The sequence below is a fragment of the Ahaetulla prasina genome, chromosome 3, assembly GCF_028640845.1.
Source record: "Ahaetulla prasina isolate Xishuangbanna chromosome 3, ASM2864084v1, whole genome shotgun sequence".
In the NCBI taxonomy this organism is placed as follows: domain Eukaryota; kingdom Metazoa; phylum Chordata; class Lepidosauria; order Squamata; family Colubridae; genus Ahaetulla; species Ahaetulla prasina.
Window position 1 is genome coordinate 141,921,194 of NC_080541.1, and position 23,569 is coordinate 141,944,762.

At 38.1% G+C, this 23,569-nt stretch overlaps 1 protein-coding gene across 2 annotated transcripts; it reads left to right on the plus strand.

Annotated features, from left to right (window-relative positions):
- The first annotated feature begins 67 nt into the window (after positions 1 to 67).
- EXTL2 (exostosin like glycosyltransferase 2) lies at positions 68 to 21,401 on the plus strand. 2 transcript variants are annotated; one of them, XM_058177478.1, is made up of 5 exons: positions 68 to 150; positions 6,000 to 6,066; positions 14,671 to 15,098; positions 16,729 to 16,799; positions 20,660 to 21,401. In XM_058177478.1, exons 2-5 carry the CDS (start codon positions 6,062 to 6,064, stop codon positions 21,149 to 21,151), a joined length of 996 nt encoding a protein of 331 aa, XP_058033461.1. In that variant the 5' UTR covers positions 68 to 150; positions 6,000 to 6,061; the 3' UTR covers positions 21,152 to 21,401. The 2 variants fall into 2 exon arrangements, with proteins under 2 accessions (XP_058033461.1, XP_058033460.1); XM_058177477.1 differs by lacking the exon at positions 68 to 150 and adding an exon at positions 4,134 to 4,372.
- Positions 21,402 to 23,569: the final 2,168 nt, after the last annotated feature.

Here is a 23,569-nt window from a genome sequence, read left to right on the forward strand (position 1 = left end):
GTGGGGTGGGTAAGTTATGTCGCGGTGAGAAAAAGGAAGGAAGGATGGGAAGGCTGGCTTTAATTTTTGCCCCGCACAAACAGTTGCGTGATGCACTGTATAGCGACCGATCTGTGCTTCGACACTGGTGGTTATACCAGGGGGACGGAGGTAAGTCCTGGATTTAGGATCCCCAATGGAGCCCGAAATTTCTGTCCTTGAGACATTTGTTAAGTGAGTTTTGCCCCATTTTACAACCTCTCTCTCTTGCCACAGTTGTTAAGTGAATCGTTGCAGTTGATACGTTAGGGATGGAAGGAAAAATCCATCTGGTTCAGTTCCAAGCTGGGAAGGGGAAAAAAAAAAGACGCTGGAAAGAACATGGAGGCTGTAGTAACCTGGTTGCTAAGTGAATCTGGCTTCCCCATTGACGTTGCTTAAGAGGTCACAAAAGGTGATCAGGCGATCTTGGGACACAGCAACAGTCATAAATATGAACACGTTGTCAAGCATCTGAATTTTGATCACGTGACCATGGGGATGCTGCAAAGGTGGTAGCTATGAAAAATGGTCATAAGTCACATTTTTCAGTGCCGTAATTTTGAACAGTCACTAAATGAACTGTAAATTGAGGACTACCTGTATTGACTTGAAGCAATACTGCTTTACAGCCGATCCTTAACATGTGCACTTCGCTGTAACCCGCATTGAGTACACTGGGAATAAATCTACATGACATTACAGATATACATGCTACACAGAAATAAATTCCATTAATGAGTGTCTTTCCCAGGCCAACAGGTCTAGGATTGTTGCCTAAGAATTTTTACTTTACCAAGGTAAGAATGTAGGCTAACCTAAGGACTTCAAGGGTTCTTTCCAAAAGAAAGAATAAGAGGCCATGCTAAATTGATGGCGCCTAATTAGAATACTTTAGAACAGGGGTCTCCAACCTTGGCAACTTTAAGCCTGGTGGACTTCAACTCCCAGAATTCTGGGAGTTGAAGTCCACCAGGCTTAAAGTTGCCAAGGTTGGAGACCCCTGCTTTAGAATATTATTTTTAATATTTTTAAATTTAAAATTTAAAAATTATTATTTTTAATAATAAATAATATTATTTATTAATATTATTGAGTCTGTCATTTGCACCTTTATAACTGTCTGGTTCGGTTCTGCAACCCAACAAGAAAGACACAGACTTCAGAGGATAATTAGAACTGCAGAAAAAATAATTGCTACCAACCTGCCTTCCATTGAAGACCTGTATATTGCACGAATCAAGAAGAGGGCCGTGAAAATATTTACAGATCCCTCATATCCAGGACATAAACTGTTTCAACTCCTACCCTCAAAACGACGCTATAGAGCACTGCACACCAGAACAACTAGACACAAGAACTGTTTTTTCCCGAAGGCCATCACTCTGCTAAACAAATAATTCCCTCCTATTTACTAAATCTGCACTACTATTAATCTTCTCATCGTTCCCATCACCAATCTCTTTCCACTTATGACTGTATGACTGTAACTTTGTTGCTGGCAATCCTTATGATTTATATTTATATATTGACCATCATTTGTGTTGTGAATGTTGTACCTTGATGAAGGTATCTTTTCTTTTATGTACACTGAGAGCATATGCACCAAGACAAATTCCTTGTGTGTCCAATCACACTTGGCCAATAAATAATTCTATTCTATTCTATTCTATTCTTTATTGGCCAAGTGTGATTGGACACACAAGGAATTTGCCTCCAGTGCATAAGCACTCAGTGTAGATACAAGCAATAAAATAATATATTCATAAGATACCAACAGAAGGAGGTAGTAGAAATGATGAGAAGGATAATAGTAATACAGATAGTCCTCAACTTAACAACAATTTATTTAGTGACCAAAGTTACAATGGCACTGAAAAAAATGATTTACAACTGTTTCACAGTTATGACCTTTGCAGCATCCCCTTAATCATCTGATCAAAATTCAGATGCTTGGCAACTGGCTCGTATTTATGACTGGTGCTGTGTCCCAAGGTCATGTCAGGTCACCTTTTGTGACCTGACAAGCAAAGTCAATGGGCAACCCATATTCACTTAACAACTAGATTGCCAACTTATCAACTGCAGTGATTCACTTAACAACTGTGATAAAAAAGGTCGTAAAAGGAGGGGAAACTCACTTAATGAATATGGAGGCTCCATTGTGGTCATAAGTCAAGGACTACCTATACAGCTGTACTACATGGGTAAAGATCCTTAGACCTAATACAAATATTGTGGTATTTAGATGTTCAGCAGAGTAATGGCACAAGGAAAAAAACTATCTTTGTGTTTAGTTGTTGAATAGAATTAATCCAAAATAAAAATCAAGTGCAATAACAGGAATAAAAGAATGCCAGTTCAGAAACATTCTGAACATAGTTTAGACCCCTGTTAGTGAATAAGGGAGAATTGGTTTTTCTCTGTCATGAGATCCTGTGGGAGGAGGAGAAGCTGTGTAAGGAGTACAATACAGTAAGTTATCCACAGTTCATCTGCTACCAGTAACCAGCACTAAAGGAGCCATTTTCCACATTTGCTTTCCTTCACTTTTCCATCCCACTCTGCCACCATTTCTCCTGCCACCAGTTCCATCCACCTCTTGTCATGGGAAGCAGGCATGGTACGGAGAAGAAGGAGAAAGATTCTCACCCTTTCCCACAGGTTGTAGGCTACAGACCCTATGCGTTCACACACACATGCAAAATAATCCTATAGAATGATTGATGGTTACTTGCTCCCACTTTGCTTTCCAGAATAGAGCCTCCCCACTAGGGAACTACCATTTTTGTGGGAACAGAAACAAGGGGAAACAATTCTTCAGCTAGATAGGAGGAGGTCTTTTGGGAGTAGGGAGAACTGGCACTAAAAACCTGCTTCTCCACATTACCTCCTTCTGTCACCCATAGATTAATCAAAGGCATGGGAAAGCTGGCTTTTCAGCACCACAGCAGAGGTTCAATTATCTCGGCTTAAAGGCAAATAACCAAGGGGAATGTCCACAGCAATTACCGTAGTTGTGGGCAGGAGCAGCAGGATAGGCCCTGCCCTTAATTTTATTTTTTCCTTCAGTTGTTTCCACTTTTTAGAGATTGCCTGATTAGTCCCTGCAGTTTTCTTGGCAAGGTTTTGGTTTGCCATTGCGTCCTTCATAGGGCTGAGAGAGAACAACCAGCGCAAGATCATCCAACAGGTTTTGTCCCTAAGGCAGGACTACAACTCATGGTCTTTCCATTTCAAGTCTGACGCCTTAAACCACAACTGGTTTTCACCCTCTTAAATTTATCATGAAACAATTGCCACAAACTGTTTTTGTGGCGAAAACTAAATAGTGCTACTTTTGAAGGAGATCAAGGGAAAAAAAACAGTAGGAGGCTGCCTTAGCAGTGGGCTGGATGCAGGTTGAGGACATTCTGCATTCATGACTTCAGCATATGGTTAGTGTGGCATCTTTGTGTTGGGGCAAACAGGGTGTGCCAAATATGTTTTCACACAGGCAGCCAGATGTTTAAGCTGGATTTGACATTTTTATCCACCTATCAAGCCCTTCCCAAGGACCTGGAATAGACAGATGTTATATGATGATGTTAAAAGTAGGTTGCAGGACATAAGCAGTTCCAAGTAAAGCTGTTTTTTGCAAATGATTCACAGTGATTTTGTCAATGCTGATAGTGTTCCAGTGTTGCTCCATTTCCATTTTGGAATTGCACCCGAAAGTGCCTATCACTACCTTTCTTTTCTTTTGCCATAGTCGTTCTATTTCTCTTTGTAGATCTTTGCATTAATGCAGATCTTTGCATTATTATCAAAAGGACTTCCTTTTTAATAAAATTCATGAAAAGGTGTTACCAGATTCCTCCTGAATTCTGCCTGCCAGTGGACTTAACACGGCTTTCCTCCTACAGCTTTTCCAGAACAGGAGAGGCTGCAATAAGGAGGGGGCGCCCAAAACAGGCTTCACGATTTTGGGGGGTGGGGGGAATCAGTCTAGCTGGGGAAAAGAGAAAAGGGACGGAAATCCCTTTTTCTATACCTGCAAAATTATTATTGCCGACTTTGCCCCCCTCGCAAGTCTGGCAAACGCCGGAGCCTAGAGGAGGGGCGCTTTCTCTCAACAGGAAGCACAGGGAATCAAAAAAGGAAGGGACTGCGGGGACCGGGTCCAGCCCCCTTTTGCGTTCCTCTCACGTTGGGATGGATGTTTTTTTAATTGCGATTGAATCGTGCGGTGCAGCGCTAGACGGGTTGCAAGTCGGAAGCGACGCCTTTTGACAACGGCTCCCTAATTCCCGAGGCGATCGCTCCTGCTGATATGTGAGCTCGCTCTCGGGCCTCGGCCTCCCTTTGGTTGCAGGTGAGCAGGGGACCCCCCCCCCCCGAAGGTGTGATTGTGGTTAAGAAGCCATGCAGTGTCGTATGCCTGGCCGGGAGTGGAGTGGGGTGGGGTGGGGTGGGCAAGAAGAAATATTTGGGGGTTCCGTACAGGGGTTCAGGAAGAGACATAAACCGAGGGGGCTCAAAAAGAAAATATGTGATTCGAGCAATAGCCTCCTAGATCTTTTTGCTTGCATCTCACTCGTTGGGTGTCGTTTTGCATTTCTTTTGTGGACTTGCATGGGGACGAGAAAAAATAAATAACTGTAGGTGTAGAGTGTTGCGGAGATTTCATAATGCCAGGAGAAGGAGTTGTATATTCGTCTCTGCGTCACTGGCAACCCTTTCATATCCTTTCATATTCTAAACAGCTTCCTTACCGACTTAGATATCTATAGGATGATACTTTGCTCTAGATGTATTAAAAATAGGAGGGTAGCCCCCTAAAAAAAAGAGAGGTGCTTTGATGCAGGGTTAGCTGCAGCAACCACAGTCTTTCCCCAGATTTGTGCCTACCATATCCTTAGCTTTTAGGGAAACTCATAGATGGTTATTCAGAAATAAGCCTTCCCCATGCTCATTCCCTCCACATATCTTGGACTCAACCTGCGAATTCTGGGATTTGAAGTCCAATACCCAGAGTGCGACAGTTCTGGAAAGGTGCTCCAAAAGAACTCATCAAACACACGTTGGCTTATTTATTTATATGTTTGATGGATTCATATCCTGCCTTTTGTACAGGAGCGAAAGGCAGAGTTCACTGTGCCCCTTATACCATGCAGCTTTGTATTACTGTCATATTTAACACACAACTCTTGTAGTCTGAAGTTTTGTAAACACATACATTTGGGACTGAAACCTACTGAGATTGTTGGGTATTTCTTCCAGAGTTGCATAATATGAAACTGCAAATAGAAAATATTAAGCACGCGCATTCATGGTCTAAACAGGTGAGAGTATCATCAAACCCAGGGACAAATTTTCGATAAAACAATTTTGTCCTAAAGCAATTGCTTTGCTTCAAGATGATTCAGAAAAATAGTGACAAAGAACCTATTCCTATCTGTACCCTGTCTAACAATATTGTCAGTTTTTTGTTCAAGAAAGGCTGCCAGCCATAGGTAACCTTCTTAAAATAAGGACTGATAAATGCTTTGATCTAGATGTGATGTGTCAGCAAAAAAATTAAAATCATCTGGTGAACAAGACAGAATATTCAGCTGAAAATAGTTTGTCTGTTTTTGTTTACTAAACAAAAGTTGAAGTGAGTTTATGTTCAGAGGCTCTCATTATAGGAGTTGCCATGTAATGAAGACATTATTGCATATTTTGGCAGAAAGGTGTACAAAAACAAAGATGTCAGATCTCGTCTCTTTGCAGTGATAGACTGAAGAAATATTAACAACATCTAACAGGCACACTGAATGGAAAAGGTTTTGCCTACAAATGTCTTTGCTAGATCCTATTTTCTTGTGCCTGTATGCAAGTTAGAAATTCAGGGAGTTGCAGTCTCAGTACACTGAGAGGTTATCAAACTGGGTAAGGATAGCGTAGCTCCTAAAGCAATATGACAATGCCTAATTTTGAGTTACTTCATTTTCCAACAGAAGTAAAGTTTATCGTAAATCAAGAACCCTGATAAACACAGAAAAAAACTTCTTTTGCAGGAATGAGGTGAGTTCAATCAAATAGGATTCCTCTGTTAGATTGTGTTTCATATGCTTTTTAGAAATTAAAACATTATTTGTTTCTAATGCCTACATTCTAATGCCTACATTTTCCATGTTTAAATATTTAGAAATGTTACTGCTACTTGGCTTCCTATACAGAGATATTTGGATTGATTTGCTGAGCCACAGCATATACATCATTTATATATTAATTATCAGTCACTTAATCCACTGCATAACCTCTTCATTGAAAATTATGGACCATAATCTACTATGCTTGTCTACTCTCAGAGGCAGATTTATTTAGATGTCCCAAATCTAGGCCTGAGAGACAGTGACTGTCCCAAAGTTACTCAGTCAGCACTCATGCCTAAAGAATATTAGAATTTGGGTATCCCTATTCCTAATCCTGGGAGGCTGTGGCTCAGTGGGTAAGACACTGAGCTTGTCAATCATAAGGTTGGCAGTTCAGCGGTTCAAATCCCTAGTACTAGGTAACAGAGTGAGCTCCTGTTACTTCTCCCTGCTTCTGCCAACCTAGCAGTTTGAAAGCACGTAAAAAATGCAAGTAGAAAAATAGGGACCACTTTGGTGGGAAAGTAACAGCGTTTCATGTGCCTTCGGCGTTTAATCATGCCAGCCACATGACACGGAGACGTCTTTGGACACCGCTGGCTCTTCGGCTTAGAAACAGAGAAGAGTAGCGCCTCTAGAGCCAGAAAAGACAGGAACACTTTAACCATCACAAAGTTGAACATTTATTTTAGCAGGTGCTTTTCTATTCTAGCTATTCTATTACTATACTAGAATAGTATATTCTATACTATTCTAGCAAGCATTTCTTTATTTTAAATTTATTTCTTAGATGTATATCTTGTCTTTCCTCTAAGAGCTCACAGAGTCTTATATCAATAAATGTCTTCATTTTTTCTTCATAAGAGCATATCTGTGAAGTAGATAGGTGAGAGAGAATGGCACTGGCCCAATCCGTTGAACATTGGCCTTCCCATTCTGATAAACACTAGAACTACTATATTGTACTATCTCTTAATATTTGGGAATTGATACTTAACTGAGTTATTAAATTATCCCTTGAATCATAATCTAAATGAATTGACTGGCTTCCCATAACATGTTAAGCCACCCAAAAAAAAACAACTTAACCACGGTTGAAAGAAACAAAAAACTGCTAGATTTTTAATCCGTTTAACCATGTTATGTGAACCCAGCAGTTAATAATTAACTTGTGCAGAAGTTAAAACATTTTCTAGAAGATGTTTCCAGAAATGTTTTGGGCAACCTTCCCAATCTAGTATTCTTCAGGTATGATAGGATTATAACTGCTGGAACAATCAATACATATGAGAGTTGTAATTGTACACATTTAAAGTGTACCAGGTTAGAAAGAACTTGCACACATTATACAAACTGTATCTTTGTTTCATGTGTAACTTTGATGTGTTATCATCTGTCCTTCAGAAGCCAAGATTGCTTATCAACCTAGGATACCCACAGCAAGTAATATGTTCTCCAGTAGCTCACAACAATTTTTCATTGGGAATGAGTTTGTGAGAATTCTTCATTATACATCATGCTCAATTCAGTTTCCCATTCATTAGTAGCACATGTATAATGAAGGAAACTGCATTGCACTGTAATTTCAGGTTAGTTTGAAATTTGTCTTTGGTCTTGATTTGAAGATTACTGATTGATCTGCTGTTTATTTTGTCACTGTGTTTTTGCAAGGATACATATTTAATCATCTAGTGGTTGAAAGTCTGAGGATTCCCCCAGTTTTTCTCAAATGCCTCCAGAAATTTACCCCAAAGTTTTTGTTACTGATTCCACAGCTCTTTGTTAGAATAGAATAGAATAGAATAGAATAGAATAGAATAGAATAGAATAGAATAGAATAGAATAGAATAGAATTTTATTGGCCAAGTGTGATTGGACACTTGGAATTTGTTTTGGTGCATATGCTCTCAGTGTACATAAAAGAAAAAGAAAAAAGAAAAAATATATATCAAAGGTACAACATTTACAACACAAATGATGGTCATAGGTTGCAATTTAACTTGTTTAATTTAATTTGTTGTTGTACCTAGTGCATACTTATCATGTTTTGTTGGTAAGTGATGTTAGTGTTACTGCCTTTGAGTCATCTTCATGATAACCTATGCCTGTCTTAAAAATTGTGGTTCTTTGGCCTTTCAAACTATTTGATGTTGCAAAACTGTGATTTCTTTCCCACCTCCACCTACTCCTCATGCATTATAGCTCCAGAACTAAAGGTGATGTACAAGCCAGTATCAGATATTGATCAGTGAAGTGTTTGTTATAATATTGCAGCGGTGAAGGGAAGTAGATTGGGATATACTAAATTATATTGTTTTAATACTAGCATGCATCCTCTCCTTTTTTTTTCTTTTCCCAAATTGGGCTTAGAGAAGTCAAAGACTTAAGGAGTCAAAGTTGTGGAGGGTGTTTAGAGAAAAGACTGCAGTTTCAGTTTTTATACAAGGCAAAAATGAACTTGGATCTGTCCTTTGCCTTAAGTGAACAGTGTCTAAATTGTTGCATTGCATTGTAATAGTTCAAATCCATCCAATATTGTCCTACGATACTGTACTGCTATGAGCCTTCTTCCTTATTATTATTGTTCTCAGTTATCAAACTTCATACCTGAATTCATCAGTAAGTCTTAGCTCTCCACTAGACTATATCTGAAAAATGAATTTTGTCCCAATGAATATGCAGATTGTGAAAATGTAGCTAGTCTGTGCCCAGGTTTATTGAAAATGTAATGAGAAGACTAAGGTTGCAGGGATTCTTGGGGATTGTTGATGGTGATTTGTGCTGTGTTGTCTTTGACAGATCCTGAGCACAAAAGCTGACCAGCAAAAGTATAACAAGAGGTGGAACAGACTAAGTGGGCAAAGCATATTTGGGTGCAGTAGAGGATTCAATGAAGATACTCATGGCATCATTATTGATTAAGGCCTATAGTGATTCAGTGCCCCTACCTTACAAAAGACAAAGCCTTTCAGCATCTGGCATTTTGCAGCACTTACCCTCTAGCACTGCTGATACTAATGGCAATGATTCAATTTGATATGCAATGCAGTAAGAAATTATAGAGTTTCCTTTTTTACACAGACAATGAAAAGTGTTAATTTGAATATCAAACTCATCAATAGATCTTAAATTATGTCTTATTTTTTAGAAACAAAACAAAAGACATCTTATTTAGAAACTGTGTTCTGTTTATAAAAAAAAGGCTTCATCAATATCTTATAATAGCTATTTTTGGGAAGAGGTTATTACATATATAATTTTGAAACAAGATTTAATATTCTCAAATATTCGTATTTTTCTGAATGATATACCTTTGTATGAGAGCTGACACTAGAAGAAAAAGAATGGATTGTCTATATGCTCTTTTTACAGCTAAAAGACTAAAACAACTGTATGGTTTGTGGAGATTTTATTAGCAATATACAGTTGAATTACTAACAGAGGTTAGCTATTATCATGAAATACAGCTACCATTTATTGAAATGTGTGTGTAGAATTTTCATTTTCTTGCATGTACAGGGCCTGCTTTTTTTCAGAACAGAGTATTCATGTAATGGTTGTGACAGGAATCCATCAACTAGTTTGTTGCCTGATCTAATGCTGTGGTCTGAGAGAGAGTCACTGGCCCAAAGTCACCCAGCCAATTTTCATGCCTAAGGCAGGACTAGAACTCAGGGTCTCTTGGTTTCTAGCCTGGTGCCTTAATCACTAAACCAAATTGGCTTTCAACCTAGTATTGATTCATTGGTTTGGATAGAAATTGACTGATTGGCTTATTGCCCAAGCTTGACATTGCGGGCTGAGATAGAGGGTAGAATATCCATGAATATATGCCTTATATATTTTTGTTCACCTAGCAGTTCGAAAGCATGCAAATGTGAGTAGATAAATAGATACCACTTCAGCCTCGGCATATAGTCATGCTGGCACATGACAACAAAAATATATTTGGACAATGCTCCACTTAGAAACGGAGATGAGCACCGCCCCTAGAGTTGGATACAACCAGAAAGGGGAAACCTTTACCTTTATATTATTTTCCTTTCTTTCTAGATTGCTTTTGTATTCTCTTTAACAGTTTGGGCTTCCTCCCTCCTTTCCACTCTTGTATTACATTTTACATTGATAAAAGCAAAACATGTTTCTAGCACAGTACAGAAGCTGGCATTGTGCAGATTACCAGTTTCTTCCGTAAGACTTCTTTAGCCACAATAAGGATCCCACTGTGATGGTAAAAAGCAGTTCACCATCTGATGAATGGATGTTTTGTGATCAGCAAACCATGGCAGCCATTTTGTAAGAAGAACACCTACTGGTTGCTTTCAGAATTTTAAGTGGTTCCCACCTCAAAAGCACTGTCTATCTCTGCTTATGAAACAATCATTTTCTCTCCATTTTCTTTTTGGTTTAGCTTTTCATTTCTCTGGATTTTGCTCTCTTTAACTGTCTATCCTCAGCCTATTTTCTTGGCTTACTGTTTGATGGAGGCCTTGCTTTATTCATCAGATTTCATTTTTTATATCTATATACCATCTTGATGTGGTTCAAAGCAGCATGCATTATCTCCCCATCACAAGAGTTGTTGGTAGAGATAGGGCCTGAGCAAAAGTCACCAAAGAAGCATCATAGCTCAAGTGAAGGTTTGAATCTAGACCTCTTTTTGCCTAATCTGGTAATCTAATCATTATACAACCTTAAATTTTCTTTGAAAACTCTCCTTTGATTTAAAGTGAGAACCTGAACTTTGAGCAGTCTCTTTTCAATGTCAGTCCCACTATTATGCTAGATTATAACAATATATACACCTCTCCCCAAATGTTGCAGTGTATTGTCGCATATGGTAAATCTTTTTTGCATAGAATTTTATGTAAGTTGTTCCTGTTCTGAAAATAGCATCCTGCTATTCCTCACTCAGCACATATTTGTTCAGATGAAAGTATTATGTATCTGTTAATTCATATGCACCCGTTATATAATCTTGAATCACCTTGGGCCTTCATCAGTAAGCTATCTAAATTTAAATTCTTACTTCTTCATTGAATAGCTCTCCTTGATGAAGTAACCCAAATGGTGTGGGACATAAAAATATGCCTATTACTTAAAGTATTAATGTGCCAAAGGCTATGAATGGTCCTTTGCCAGTTTTGTGTTATTTCCTCATTGATATTAAGAATGCCTGTTCTGAAATAATAGACTGAATGATGTACAGATAGTCATCAATTTATGATTGGTTGCTTAGTGACCATTCAATGTTACAAGGGACCCAGAAAATGGGAATTACACCCTGGTACATGATCTCATTTTGGGTGCTTGGCAACCAGCCTGCATTTACAGCTATTTGTAGTGCCTCTTTGTGGCTATGTGACTGCTCTTTGTGACATTTTTGCCAAAAACTGACATTTACTTCTGGTTTCTGGCAAAAACCAACCCATAGTGAGTATTGGGTTCACTTAAAGTTCACCTAATGACGGCTGCAAAAAAGATTGTAAAATCAGTTCTGGTTACATGGTGACTGGCAATTTACAACCAAAATTGTGAGCTCAATTGCAGTTGCAAGCTAAGGACTACCTATATTGCTTCCTCTTACAAAGGGGCTGGGATCCAATCTATAGAATCCATACCTGGATAATGATGAACAGCCCACAGAAATAATAGCGTCCTTTCAGCATCTATGTCAAATTATTGTGATTTAGTGCAATTTTTGCTCACCATTTCAGAACCATCCTAGGAATATGCTGGTGGGAATAAATTTATGAGGTAGTCCCCAAATCTAACCAAGTGATTTTTGGTCAGTTGTAGACTATAGAATTGAATGATTGCTTAAAATGGTCCAGTTCATGTTCCAGATGGATCTGGATGTCTTGCTGAGTATTCTTGAGAAATTTCTTGTCTCTATCTGCAATAAATTTGTATCCTGTGGCTGATCTATGGACCAAATCCAGGTTACAGGAGGTTGACGTTATCATTTTTAAGCATCTTCTTTTCTTTTGCAAAACTCAAACAGCATCTTGGATTATTAGGGAAACAATTATAATGAAACAAATAAGGTTGTAGCGGAATACAGAGATAACTTTGAGGAAGGAATGCAAGATCTGCTAAGTAAATGATAACTCAGTCCTGGGAAAGGAGAAAGTCTGGGAAAGAAATTCAAAATGACTTCAACTGGTTTCTGTTTTGTATAAGAAAAAGTTTAAGAGGGATACGTGGCAGGGTTTTGTTTTTTTTTATACCTCATACTATAACAATAAAGTCTCAGTAGTCCTTGTATTGTCTGTTCCATGATCTGACCTGTCCTGAAGGTTGACATAGGAGAGGACAAATAAAGGAACACTCAAGGTGAATAAAACTGAACACATAATTGTTATAATTACCCAGTTCTACCACTTGCAGAAAAGGGACCCCTTTTAAGGGCCATTTAGTAGCCTATGTCTGTCAACACAATAAAGAACACATCCTTCTCTGTCCCCATTGCAGTTCATAGGATAGCACATTGATGCTTTTCTGGTTTATGCGGCATCTCCTCCAAGATGTTGGGAAAAAAGAACCAGAGCAATCCAAATTTCCAAGGCTGATGTAAATTCGTTTTAAACAAATTTGCTCAGATATTCCTCAACTTAGAATCCAGTGTTAGGTCAAGTAATAGAAAGATAATTAGGCAACTACTCATCCTATTCATAGGGATTGTTTCCAGCTTGTGGATTTTGAGGACACGGAGAGATTATATGGAGAAGCAAGACTATTCCTGCTCGACTCTACATCAACAAATTAGACCATGGGTGTCAAACTCACTGCGTCACGTTGCCGTCATGTGATGTTTTTCCCATTTGCTGAGCTGGGGTGGGCGTGGCCTGCACATGACGCATCCAGCCAATGGACCACCAGTTTGACACCCCTGAATTAGACCATATAGTATAAAGGTGGCCCCAAAGTTAAGGCGTCATTAACGCCATCTTCTGGTTGGGATGTTTCCTATTTGCTTAAAGGGAATGGTTGTTAAAATACCCCTCTTAACTCACAAGATCGATTTGCTTCAGGTTAATCTCATATATTCAGTTTTTGAGAATCGTGGCCTTTTTGATACACCAAACCCAAAAGGTTCGACGTCAGTGCCATAAATTATGTTATCCTTCTGTGCTGTCTGATAGGATTGAATCTTAAAGTACAATCTGGTCCTTACTATCATGCCATATCCAGAACTTGAAGCTGGGAGACAACTGCTCAGTGCAGTCATTACTTTGGCTCATTATCTGATCTTGATGGTGGATGTGATAAGAGAATCTAAGCTGAAATTAAACTCAGACAAGAAGAAGATGCTGTTAATAAGGAAGAAACTAGACTGAAGCAAAATCTACTTTAGGTGGAGCTGTGCTCTCATAGAAGGAGCTTATCTACTGTTCAAGAATACTCTGTTTCATTCCCAGCTATAATTAAATATGTAGGGGATGGTTATGGCCGGGAGTGTGTTTACATAACTATCAAGTGATACATTAATTACAACTCTTTCTAAGCTGCTTAGATTTGGTGACAGTCGTCCTTGTTTTAGTTGCAATCTATTGTGGCTATTGCAATGAGCTTGAAAAGTGTCTGGAAATTACAATGCGTGTAAACGTGCAAAGTTCACGTATCTTATACTCCCTATGTTGAAGAATCTGCACTTGTCCAATCTACCCATTGTCTGTTAGGCATAACTGAAGGTGTTGGTGTTGATTGTTAAAAATCTAAAGAACTTAGGGTCTGACTTAGGAATGAACACCTCTCCTGCTATGAACATGCCTGATAACATAGACTAGTAACAGAGAGACTTTTGAATATATGTCACTGACTAAAGTCTGTACACTTGATGTATGGGAGAGGGTTTCCCCGTGGCTATGCTCTTACTCTGAATATTTAGAAAATAGCATGGACGTATTACTTCCACAAATCCTTTAAAATATTAGTTGATTTTAATGCCATGTTCTATTTTATATTTCCATTTAAAATTATTGCAAGGCATGTTAGTTTATAAGACAAAAGATTCTGTATATTTTTAATAAATAAGTGTGCAGACTGATCTATCCTTGGTTTATTGTTTTATTATACATACTGTAAGCAGATCATCAGGCTAAGATGAAGTTATCTTGGCTGGGAGGAACCTCAGTCTTGATGACTAGTAAACTACCAATATGTGCTCGAATGTGAGAAGTGAGTATGCTATTAGTAAGCCACCAAAAGATCAAGGAGAACCATCCATCCCAGATTGCGGAAGGTCATCTACAAGAATGATTAATGTCATGAAGTCCAACTAAAACAGTCCAACTCAAGCTATACAATCAAATCCTGGTCTTCCATACAGTTGAAGAATTGTGTGGTTGTTAGATTATACTTTGGATATGGCAAGATGGGAATGTTTTGCTTTCCTTTCCTAAATTTCAAACACCCAACTTAAAGAAACTGCTTCGCCTTTATATTAGTGTTAATGTTGTTTATAGCATTATATGATCATGAATAATGACTAACTTTCACCTCTTGTTTTTTTTAAAAAAAAATATTTAAGGTTTTACCATACCTGCAAGCTACCTGGAAGAATTATGGGTATCCGGCTACTTCACTTTTCTTCTATAGTGATTTTTTTGCTGCTTCTGGTGGCAGGTGCATTAACAGCTTTACTACCTAATATTAAGGAAGATAAAATGCTCACTTTGCGAAGGGAGAGAAAATCCCAAAGCCAGTTGGCTTCAGATTCATTTACTCTTATTATGCAGACATACAATAGAACAGACTTACTCTTGAAGCTTTTAAATCACTATCAAGCAATGCCTCACCTGCAAAAAGTGATAGTTGTGTGGAATAATGTTGGGGAGAAAGCACCTGAAGAAACATGGAATACTTTGGGACCTCATCCTGTCCCTGTCATCTTCAAAGTGCAAACAGTAAATCACATGAGGAATAGACTTCAGGTTTTCCCGGAGCTGGAAACAAAAGGTAATTATTGTCTCTCTAATTATCTCATTCTACCTCCCCATCAGTAATGATTATGGCGTATAATACAATAAAGGGGTTACTGATGAAAGGGAGGAGTAGTTATTAATGAATAATTCATGCAGTGTGCAAGGTATGTGAGAAAGACCTTGAGAAAAGGGCTGAATGGGATGCCTAGATAATGATTAGATACAATATACCAGGTTTGCCAGAGCTATATAACAGGCAGAGAAAGAATGGACCCTCCCTCCAAACTTCTCAGACTGTCAGAGGCAGCAGGAGATTTGTACAGGTAGTCCTAAACTTACAACAGTTCATTTAGTGACCATTCAAAGTTACAATGGCACTGGAAACAGTGACTTAGGACCCTTTTTTACATTTATGATTGTTGCAGCATCCCCATGGTCACGTGATCAAAATTCAGATGCTTGGCAGTTGACTCATATTTATTTTGCTTGTAGTGTCCTGGAGTCATGTGATCTACCTTTTGCAACCTTCTGGCAGTCAAAGTCAATGGGAAAGCCAGATTTACTTAACAACTGTCTTGCTAACTTAATAACTGCAAGATTGCGGCAAGAAAGGTGGTAAAATGGATCAAGATTCGCATCTGTAGAGCTTCTCAGACCTCCAGGTCATAGTTGTCCCAAAGGTGATTTTTCAGGAGGTAACTGGAGTTTCTTGTTTTTTTCTTTTGAAGACGTTTTACTTCTCATCCAAGAAGCTTCTTTAGCTCTGACAGGATAGTGGGGAATGGAAGGGTTTATGGAAGCTGTCTTCCATTCCCCTCTATCCTGTCAGAAGAAGCTTCTTGGATGAGAAGCGAAACGTCTTCAAAAGAAAAAAAAGGAAAGTCCAGTTGCCTCCTGAAAAAGCATCTTTGGGTCAAGATTCACTTAAAAACTGTCTCACTTAACAACATAAATTTTGGAGAAAGGAGAACGGTAAACACTTCTAATTGTGGTATATTCATAGAATATGATAAAAATATAGATTGCAGCAATAGCACTTAGACTTATATACCACTTCACAGTGTTTTACAGCCCTCTCTAAGCGGTTTAACAGAGTCAGCATCATATTGCCCCCAATAATTTGGATCCTCATTTTACCCACCTCAGAAGGAAGGAAGGCTGAGTCAACCTTGAGCTGGTGGGATTTGAACTGCCAAATTGCAGGCAGATGGCAGTCAGCAGAAGTATCCTGCAGTAGTACACTCTAACCACTGCGCCACCGAGACTGCACCAATATGTGAACCCAGCTTACACTTGAAATCATAAACGTTCCTACTACAAAGTTAAGCCTTATTGAATAAAGTAGAATCCATTTGAATATAGAAGCTTGAGTTCATATTGCACAGAATGAAACAAAGTTCTTCTGTGATTGTTCGTATAATGAGATCAAGAGGCTTTTTATTTATTTTATTTGTTTCAATTTCAATTTTTTCACTAATTATTCTTCATTTTTGGAACAAGAGAACGTATTAGCCGCTGATAACGTATTTCAGGTTTTCTTGAATTTAGCAAAATCCTGCCAAAGGGTGACTGTTTTCCAGTCACCATGAATATTGTTCAATCTGTTGTAAGTATTTTGCTCAGTAAATGTAGGAACTCATTAAAATACATTTTTCTCCATTCAGCTGTTTTGATGATGGATGATGATACCCTAGTTAGCGCCTATGACCTAGTTTTCGCTTTCTCCATTTGGCAGGTAATGTTAGCTTTCTGCTTTGCATGTTTATTTAATACAAAAAGTGTTTTGAGTTATGTACTGTACTGGTCTCCAAGGATCCTCTATGTACACCTACTTAAAAACTACATTTGTTTCAGTAGTGGATTTCAATTTCAGCCGCTACCAGTTCACTCGTGGGTGCACACTTGCGCGCATACGCAACGCTTCTACGAATGCACATAAACGTCCGGGCTGGTGGCCGGAGCCTCCTGCCACCACCGCTGCCTGTTTGCCTGATCTGGGGCGAACCGGTAGCAACCCACCACTGACTTGCTTCCAGTCACATTTAGAAATTAGTCTCAAAGAAACACATCATACATAGAGAGTTGTTTTTCTTAAAATTGGTGATTTTCAAAAATGGCAAGATCTTCTAAGGAGATTGTATGCTAGGTATATGTCAGACATAAAAGGAATTCAGCTATGTTTTGAAATTTAGATTTATGTCAGATTTGACCAGCATACCAAAAGCTGAACTACACGTGTAAAAATTTAACAGCGGGGCCAATTCTATATATTTATCATGAGGTGCAAGAGATACATTTCCACTATACCAGTGGAACAACCATCATGTCTTTTAATTGCCAAGTCCGGGAAGGGAAAAGGAAAATATAGTAGAAAATACAGAAACAGTATGTACACTAACAACAATCCCCAAAAACACTGTTCGTGATCAGTAGTTGTTGCCATGTAGACAAAAACATTCATCCCTATAAAGAAACAGTTAATGCTGCTTTTTGATCCCAGGGAAAGAAGTATTTGGCTTGAGGAACTGCAAACAGCTGCAATGCGCACATAGCACATTTGAATCTGAAGCACTGCATGGGCCCTAACACAGAAACCATACCAGAGAGCTCGCTGAACAAGCGCGCTACCAGTCCTACTATGTAGACTAAACTGAGAAATCAGCTTCACAGAAAGACTAAAACTGTTTTTACTGAGATTGGCTATATCAATAAAAGAGTCTGGTTGTGTTTTTTTGTCTATTCTCCTGCCCTTATACTCATGAGAGTTAAAGAGGTGTCTGCCTGAGCCACTTCTGCATTTCTTCTGCCATGTTTTTCCACTTGTCCATTACTGGTAAAGGGTGTCAAGATCATCTCCCTTACTCTTTCTACACATACAGACTTCCGAAGATAAGATACGCAGAATAGGAAAGTATTCTTTGAAGAAGCAGTTCAAAGGATGCAAGGAAATGTCCTTAATAAGCCACCTTGAAACGCCATGTACAAGTAGGCGGCAATATAAAATTTCTAAATAAATAAATAAAAGTAAATAAATAAATAAAGCAAGCTGTTGTACCCACCTCCTTTGACTCACCACATAGGGTGCAGGGTTGGGAATGAGAAGTCAAATACAAAACGAATACATCTAGTCCTTGGGTTATGACTATTCGTTCAATGATGATTGAACGTTATGACTATATATTGAAACCAGAGATGTTTCTTTTGGGATTGATGAATAAGCAGTTGGAAAAAATTATGGCACTTTTGTATGTTGACTTCAGCAGGATAATTTTGTGTATGTCTTTAAAATTTTCTGTATTATTGTATGTAATTGAGTCCAAATTTTTTTGGCTTTTTTACACATCCACCAAGCATGATAAAATGTCCTTTCATCTTTGTTACATTATCAACATAAGTTTGAAGAACCTTTATACATCCTAGACAATTTTTCGAGTGAACATATCAACAATACAGCATTTTATAAAAATTTTCCTTAAGACTGTAATATTACTCTAAATTTCAATTCTTTCAACTACATATTCTCCCACTGATCCATGTGTATTATAACATTTTTAGCAATAGCACTTAGACTTATATACTGCCCCATAATGCTTTATAGCACTCAACAATCTGGGTCCTCATTTTACCAACCTCGGAAGGCTGAAAGGCTAAGTCAACCTTGAGCCCATCAGGATGGAACTCCAGATCTTGGGCAGAATTAGCCTGCAACACTGCATTCTAATCACTGCACCACCATTTTAATCTATTTTATCATGTGGTTCTTCTCTTACTGTGATTCTGCATTCTCCTGGACAAAAGTTCTAATATATCACTCAATCATTTATGTTTAATAATCATTTCTCTTCTATAAAATGCTTCTGTGGTGAGACCCAGGATGGTATTTTAGGGCACAGCCTATGTTTATATCTCTTCCATATTCTCAGTATGTCAGGTTAAACAAAATGGTTTTTAAAATCTACATTAACCTTAAGGCATCATACCATAGATGCCACCTAAAGCTCAAATCATGCCTTTCTAACTCCAAAAGTCTCCTGTTTCTTAGCAACCTCTATTCTTTCATCCGGACCAAAGAGCAGGCAGCAAAATATAATTTCAAATTAAGTGTGCCAGCCCTCCTTTCTTTTGTATCTTGAAACACCTTATATTTAACTCATGGTTTTCCCCTCTGCTGTACAAATACAGATATTAGCAGTATTTTTTTGCACATCTGACTCAAATTGAATTCATTACAATTCTGCATGTATCTTGAGAGCTGGTATAACATACAGGTAGCATACAGTTCGTTTAGTGACTGTTCAAAGTTATCACATTCAAAAAAGGGACATGACCATTTTTCACAGTTGCAAACTTTGCAGCATCCCCACAATCGTGATCAAAATTCAGATGCTTGGCAACTGGTTCATATTTATGACTGTTGCTGTGTCCCAAGGTCATGGGATCTCCTTTTGTGACCTTCTGACAAGCAAAGTTAGTGGAGAAGCCAGATTCACATAACAACTGGGTTACTAACTTATCAACTGCAGTGATTCACTTAACAGTGGCAAGAAAGGTTATAAAATGGGGCAAAACTCACTTAACATAAATTTTTGGCTAGTTGTGTTCGTAAGTGGAGGACTATCTTTAGTAACATCAATTCTAAAAGTCAAGCAGACCCTAATTCAAATCTTACTTCTGCTGTGATCTCCCTTTGTCCCTTAGGCAAATATTTCAATTGCACGCTTTGGAAATTAATAATACTGGTACTTATAAAATAGTTGTTAGGATTACACTAGATCAGGGGTGTCAAACTGGATTTTTTTCAAGGGCCGGATCAGCATTGTAGTTTTCCTCTGCGGGCCAGCTGGTGGGGAGACGGGACGGATGGCGCCTGCAGCACCCTGCCAGCCAAAACTGGACACAAGGGGCCATGCGCACTCCCCACAAATACCGTTTTCAGCCTGGATGGCCTCCTGCAGCACTCTGCCTCCCAAAATGGGGTGGGGGTGGCCCACACGGGGTGGCGTGGCCCATTTTCACTAGCAGAGTCACCGTGGGCCAGTCCTTTGCTATTTCCAGGCCGGCCCCGTGGACCAGAACTAAGCACCCTGCAGGCTGAGTTTGATACTCCTTCACTAGATTATGAACTTGGTGCATTTTGAATGTGTTAATTATTAGTTAAATTGGGATATTGCTGATGTGGAGCTCCCCACAAGACCAAATCTCTTTTGGATTTTCAGAAATAATCTCAGTGCTCAGTCTGGGGATAAGATGCAGGAGAAAAAAATTAATCCTGTTTTTTTATAATATAGCACATAAGACACACAAATGGTTGTAGAATACATAGACCAACTGGGGCCTATTGAGTGCGTAAAACATGCCAATATAAAAATCAGGGCTTTTTCTGAACTTTACTCATCAACTTTTTAACTATATGTCAGTTCTTGGCACAAAATGTGGTTAAATTTACAGTGATAGTAAACTTGAATGTGGGGAACATCTTATAAACAAGTCTTTTTTATGTATATTTTTGTTATTGGGTCATAAATCTTTTGAAATTGTTTTTATGTGCAACTAGGCGCCCAACAGCAATATTATGATGTTTTTCTTTTCCTACAGCAATTTCCAGATCAGATTGTTGGATTTGTTCCCAGAAAGCACATCCCCAGCCCTGCAGGGATTTTCAGCTATGGGAGTTTTGAACTTCAGGGTCCTGTCATTGGTAATGGAGACCAATATTCAATGATCCTAATAGGAGCTGCCTTCTTCAACAGCGCATATCTAGAACTTTTTCAAAAGCAGCCTGAAGCTGTGCACGCCATGATCGATGAGACTCAAAATTGTGACGATATCGCCATGAATTTCTTGGTAGCCAAGCATATTGGAAAGCCATCGGGTATGTTTGTGAAGCCAGTAGACATCAGGAATTTAGAAAAAGAAAGCAACAGTGGTTATTCTGGGATGTGGCACCGGGCAGAACACTTGCTGCAAAGGTCCTACTGCCTTAATAAATTGGCTAGCATCTACGGCAACATGCCTTTAAAATATTCTAATATTATGATTTCCCAGTTTGGTTTTCCAAACTATGCTAATCACAAGAATAAAGTATAAGAATATGCTCCAGTAAATGCTTCAACGTGCTTCTCAGCAATTCAAATAATATATCAAGTAGGGAAGTCTGTAAAGAAATCTGTAGGGTACTCATTATTTGGAGCTAATTTCTGCAAGAGCTCTTTGGGGATGTAAAGTCTGGGTGATACATTCCATCTCTTGTACTCAGCATGTGAAAGCTTTTTATTTGGCTTTGCTATTTATCCCCATTTCAGACAACCTCTCCTCCCACCCACCCCAAACATTTGAATGCAGATTGTCCCAGAAAGCCATGTGCATTCACATCATCGAAGTTGCAAATATACAATATCTCCAGCCACAATGTGTAAGCCGACAACCATTTTTCATTTTCAGCCTGCCTGCCTGTTCAAATATGCCAATAAAAGGAAGCAAAGAATAAATTATCCATAAAATTGTAGCATTTTTTTCTTCACACATCTGTACAACGAGGCTACATTTGATTTTTATAGCAGTGACACTCAACAGTTTCACCCACAGAAATAATAAAATATTTTCTGTGGAATAACTTGATTTGAGAACATTTGCAGTAACATTATTTTCTTCCCCTATCCACAGATAAATAATATTTTTTTAAAAAAAACATAGGGTGAAATATTTGACACAAATACATTATCTTGATCTTGAGACATGTGAAGAGTTTGCCCTCATCTTCCACTAATCTTTAATAAAAATTGTTTGAATTTTGAAGGCAGTGCTATTTTATGTCTTAAGCCAAGAGCTAAGCAATTTGCAGCGTTTTTTTTTAACATAATGATAAAACGTTTCTAAACTTATACAACTTATAATATCTAGGTAAATATTCAATCTGAAATCTTTCTATAATTCTAAAATATCAAGTTGCTATCAAGTTGCTATCTTCTCTGTAAACTACACATTTGTATATTCAAGAACAGCAATTGTGTTTCCAACTCTATATACTCCATAGAAACCAAGTCTGAGATCCAGAGAGCCTATATAATTTATATTCTTTTTTCGCTTTTTCAAAGAATCAACCCCCCTGCATCCAAAGCTGTTCAATCCATATTTTAATATCCAATTTCTTTATACTGAATATTTGCCACTACCAAAAGAACCCCTCATTTTATCTGTGCAATATTTTGATCGGATTAAAAAGATTAAGCATAGATTACTATACAAAAGCTGCAGCCAACATCTGCAACAGTGATCTGGGGCAGCTCACAGTATGTTGGCAGAGACCAAAGTAAGAAATTGTATCAAAGATTACTCAGCCTAAAATCAATCTGAGTTCAATTGCAATTTTGTTTTATTTGAATGCACATTTTTTTCAGGTTCGTGTATCTGAAACTGGTGGCTTATTGCTGCTTTCAAGGAAATAAAATGAATATTAGTATTTGGTTTGGGAACAGGTTGCAGTACATTGTATATTAAGGTGCCATATTTGTGTTCGTTCACTTAGGCTTATTCTGTATCTGAGTTTGTATATTTCTTTTCCTTCTGCTCAGTAGTTTTCAATCTGTTGAAAAAATGTATGATTTAGAATTAATTGGTTCCTGGAGATGTAACTGCCTAGTTCAGTTGTATTTTGATGTATTTTGTAAATGCAGAAGTTCTGCATTTTTCTCTTTTTATAGTCATATTATTGGGATATTAGTTCTTTCATCTTTATTTTTTAAAAGAACTGCTAATAAAAATGTGTAATAATGAGAAATGTCTCATGGTTATTTATTGGCTGAAGAGCTGTATTATACAGAAAGTAGACTAATTCCTTCTTTTGTGCTCATGTGCCAATGGATTCCAAATACTGGAATTAAATGTATATAAGATTACAGCTCTGAAGGTTGATTAGAAATGACTGAGTTGTAATCTTTATCTAGGATTGTGCTATGTTATTTTAAATACAATACTGTAATGTCTTGGAAATAAAATCCTACTTCAGATTTATTTCCAAAGAAACATTATATGTCCACTGCACATTTCCTTATTCCCAGTGTTAAAATGAATACTCCCTAAGTATCTGAAGCACATTGTTCAAGGCCCTGTCTTAATGTAATTCATTCCAGCTAGAGGAGGCATTAAGAGTCTTGCATTACCATTTAGCTATAGATTTATGATTTAGATTTCAGTAAAGCAAACCTGCCTTTCTGGTCCAAAATACTCCAAAAGTTAAAGTCTCTTTCAAGTTAAACTTTATTATTGATGACTTCATTTGTACAGCTGGATGATTTTCCTTCCCTCACTGAAATCAGTGAAATTTTAACAGATGTACTTGGGCATCTCCATGTGTTTATATGTAAAGACTCCTTACATTTAGTTATTATTCACTTAAAAGTCTGTGGAAATTCTCAGTCATCCAGGTCATGGCTCTCCCAAATATGCTTTTTCAGGACACAACTGGACTTTGCTCTTTTTTTTAAGACGTTTCGCTTCTCATTCATA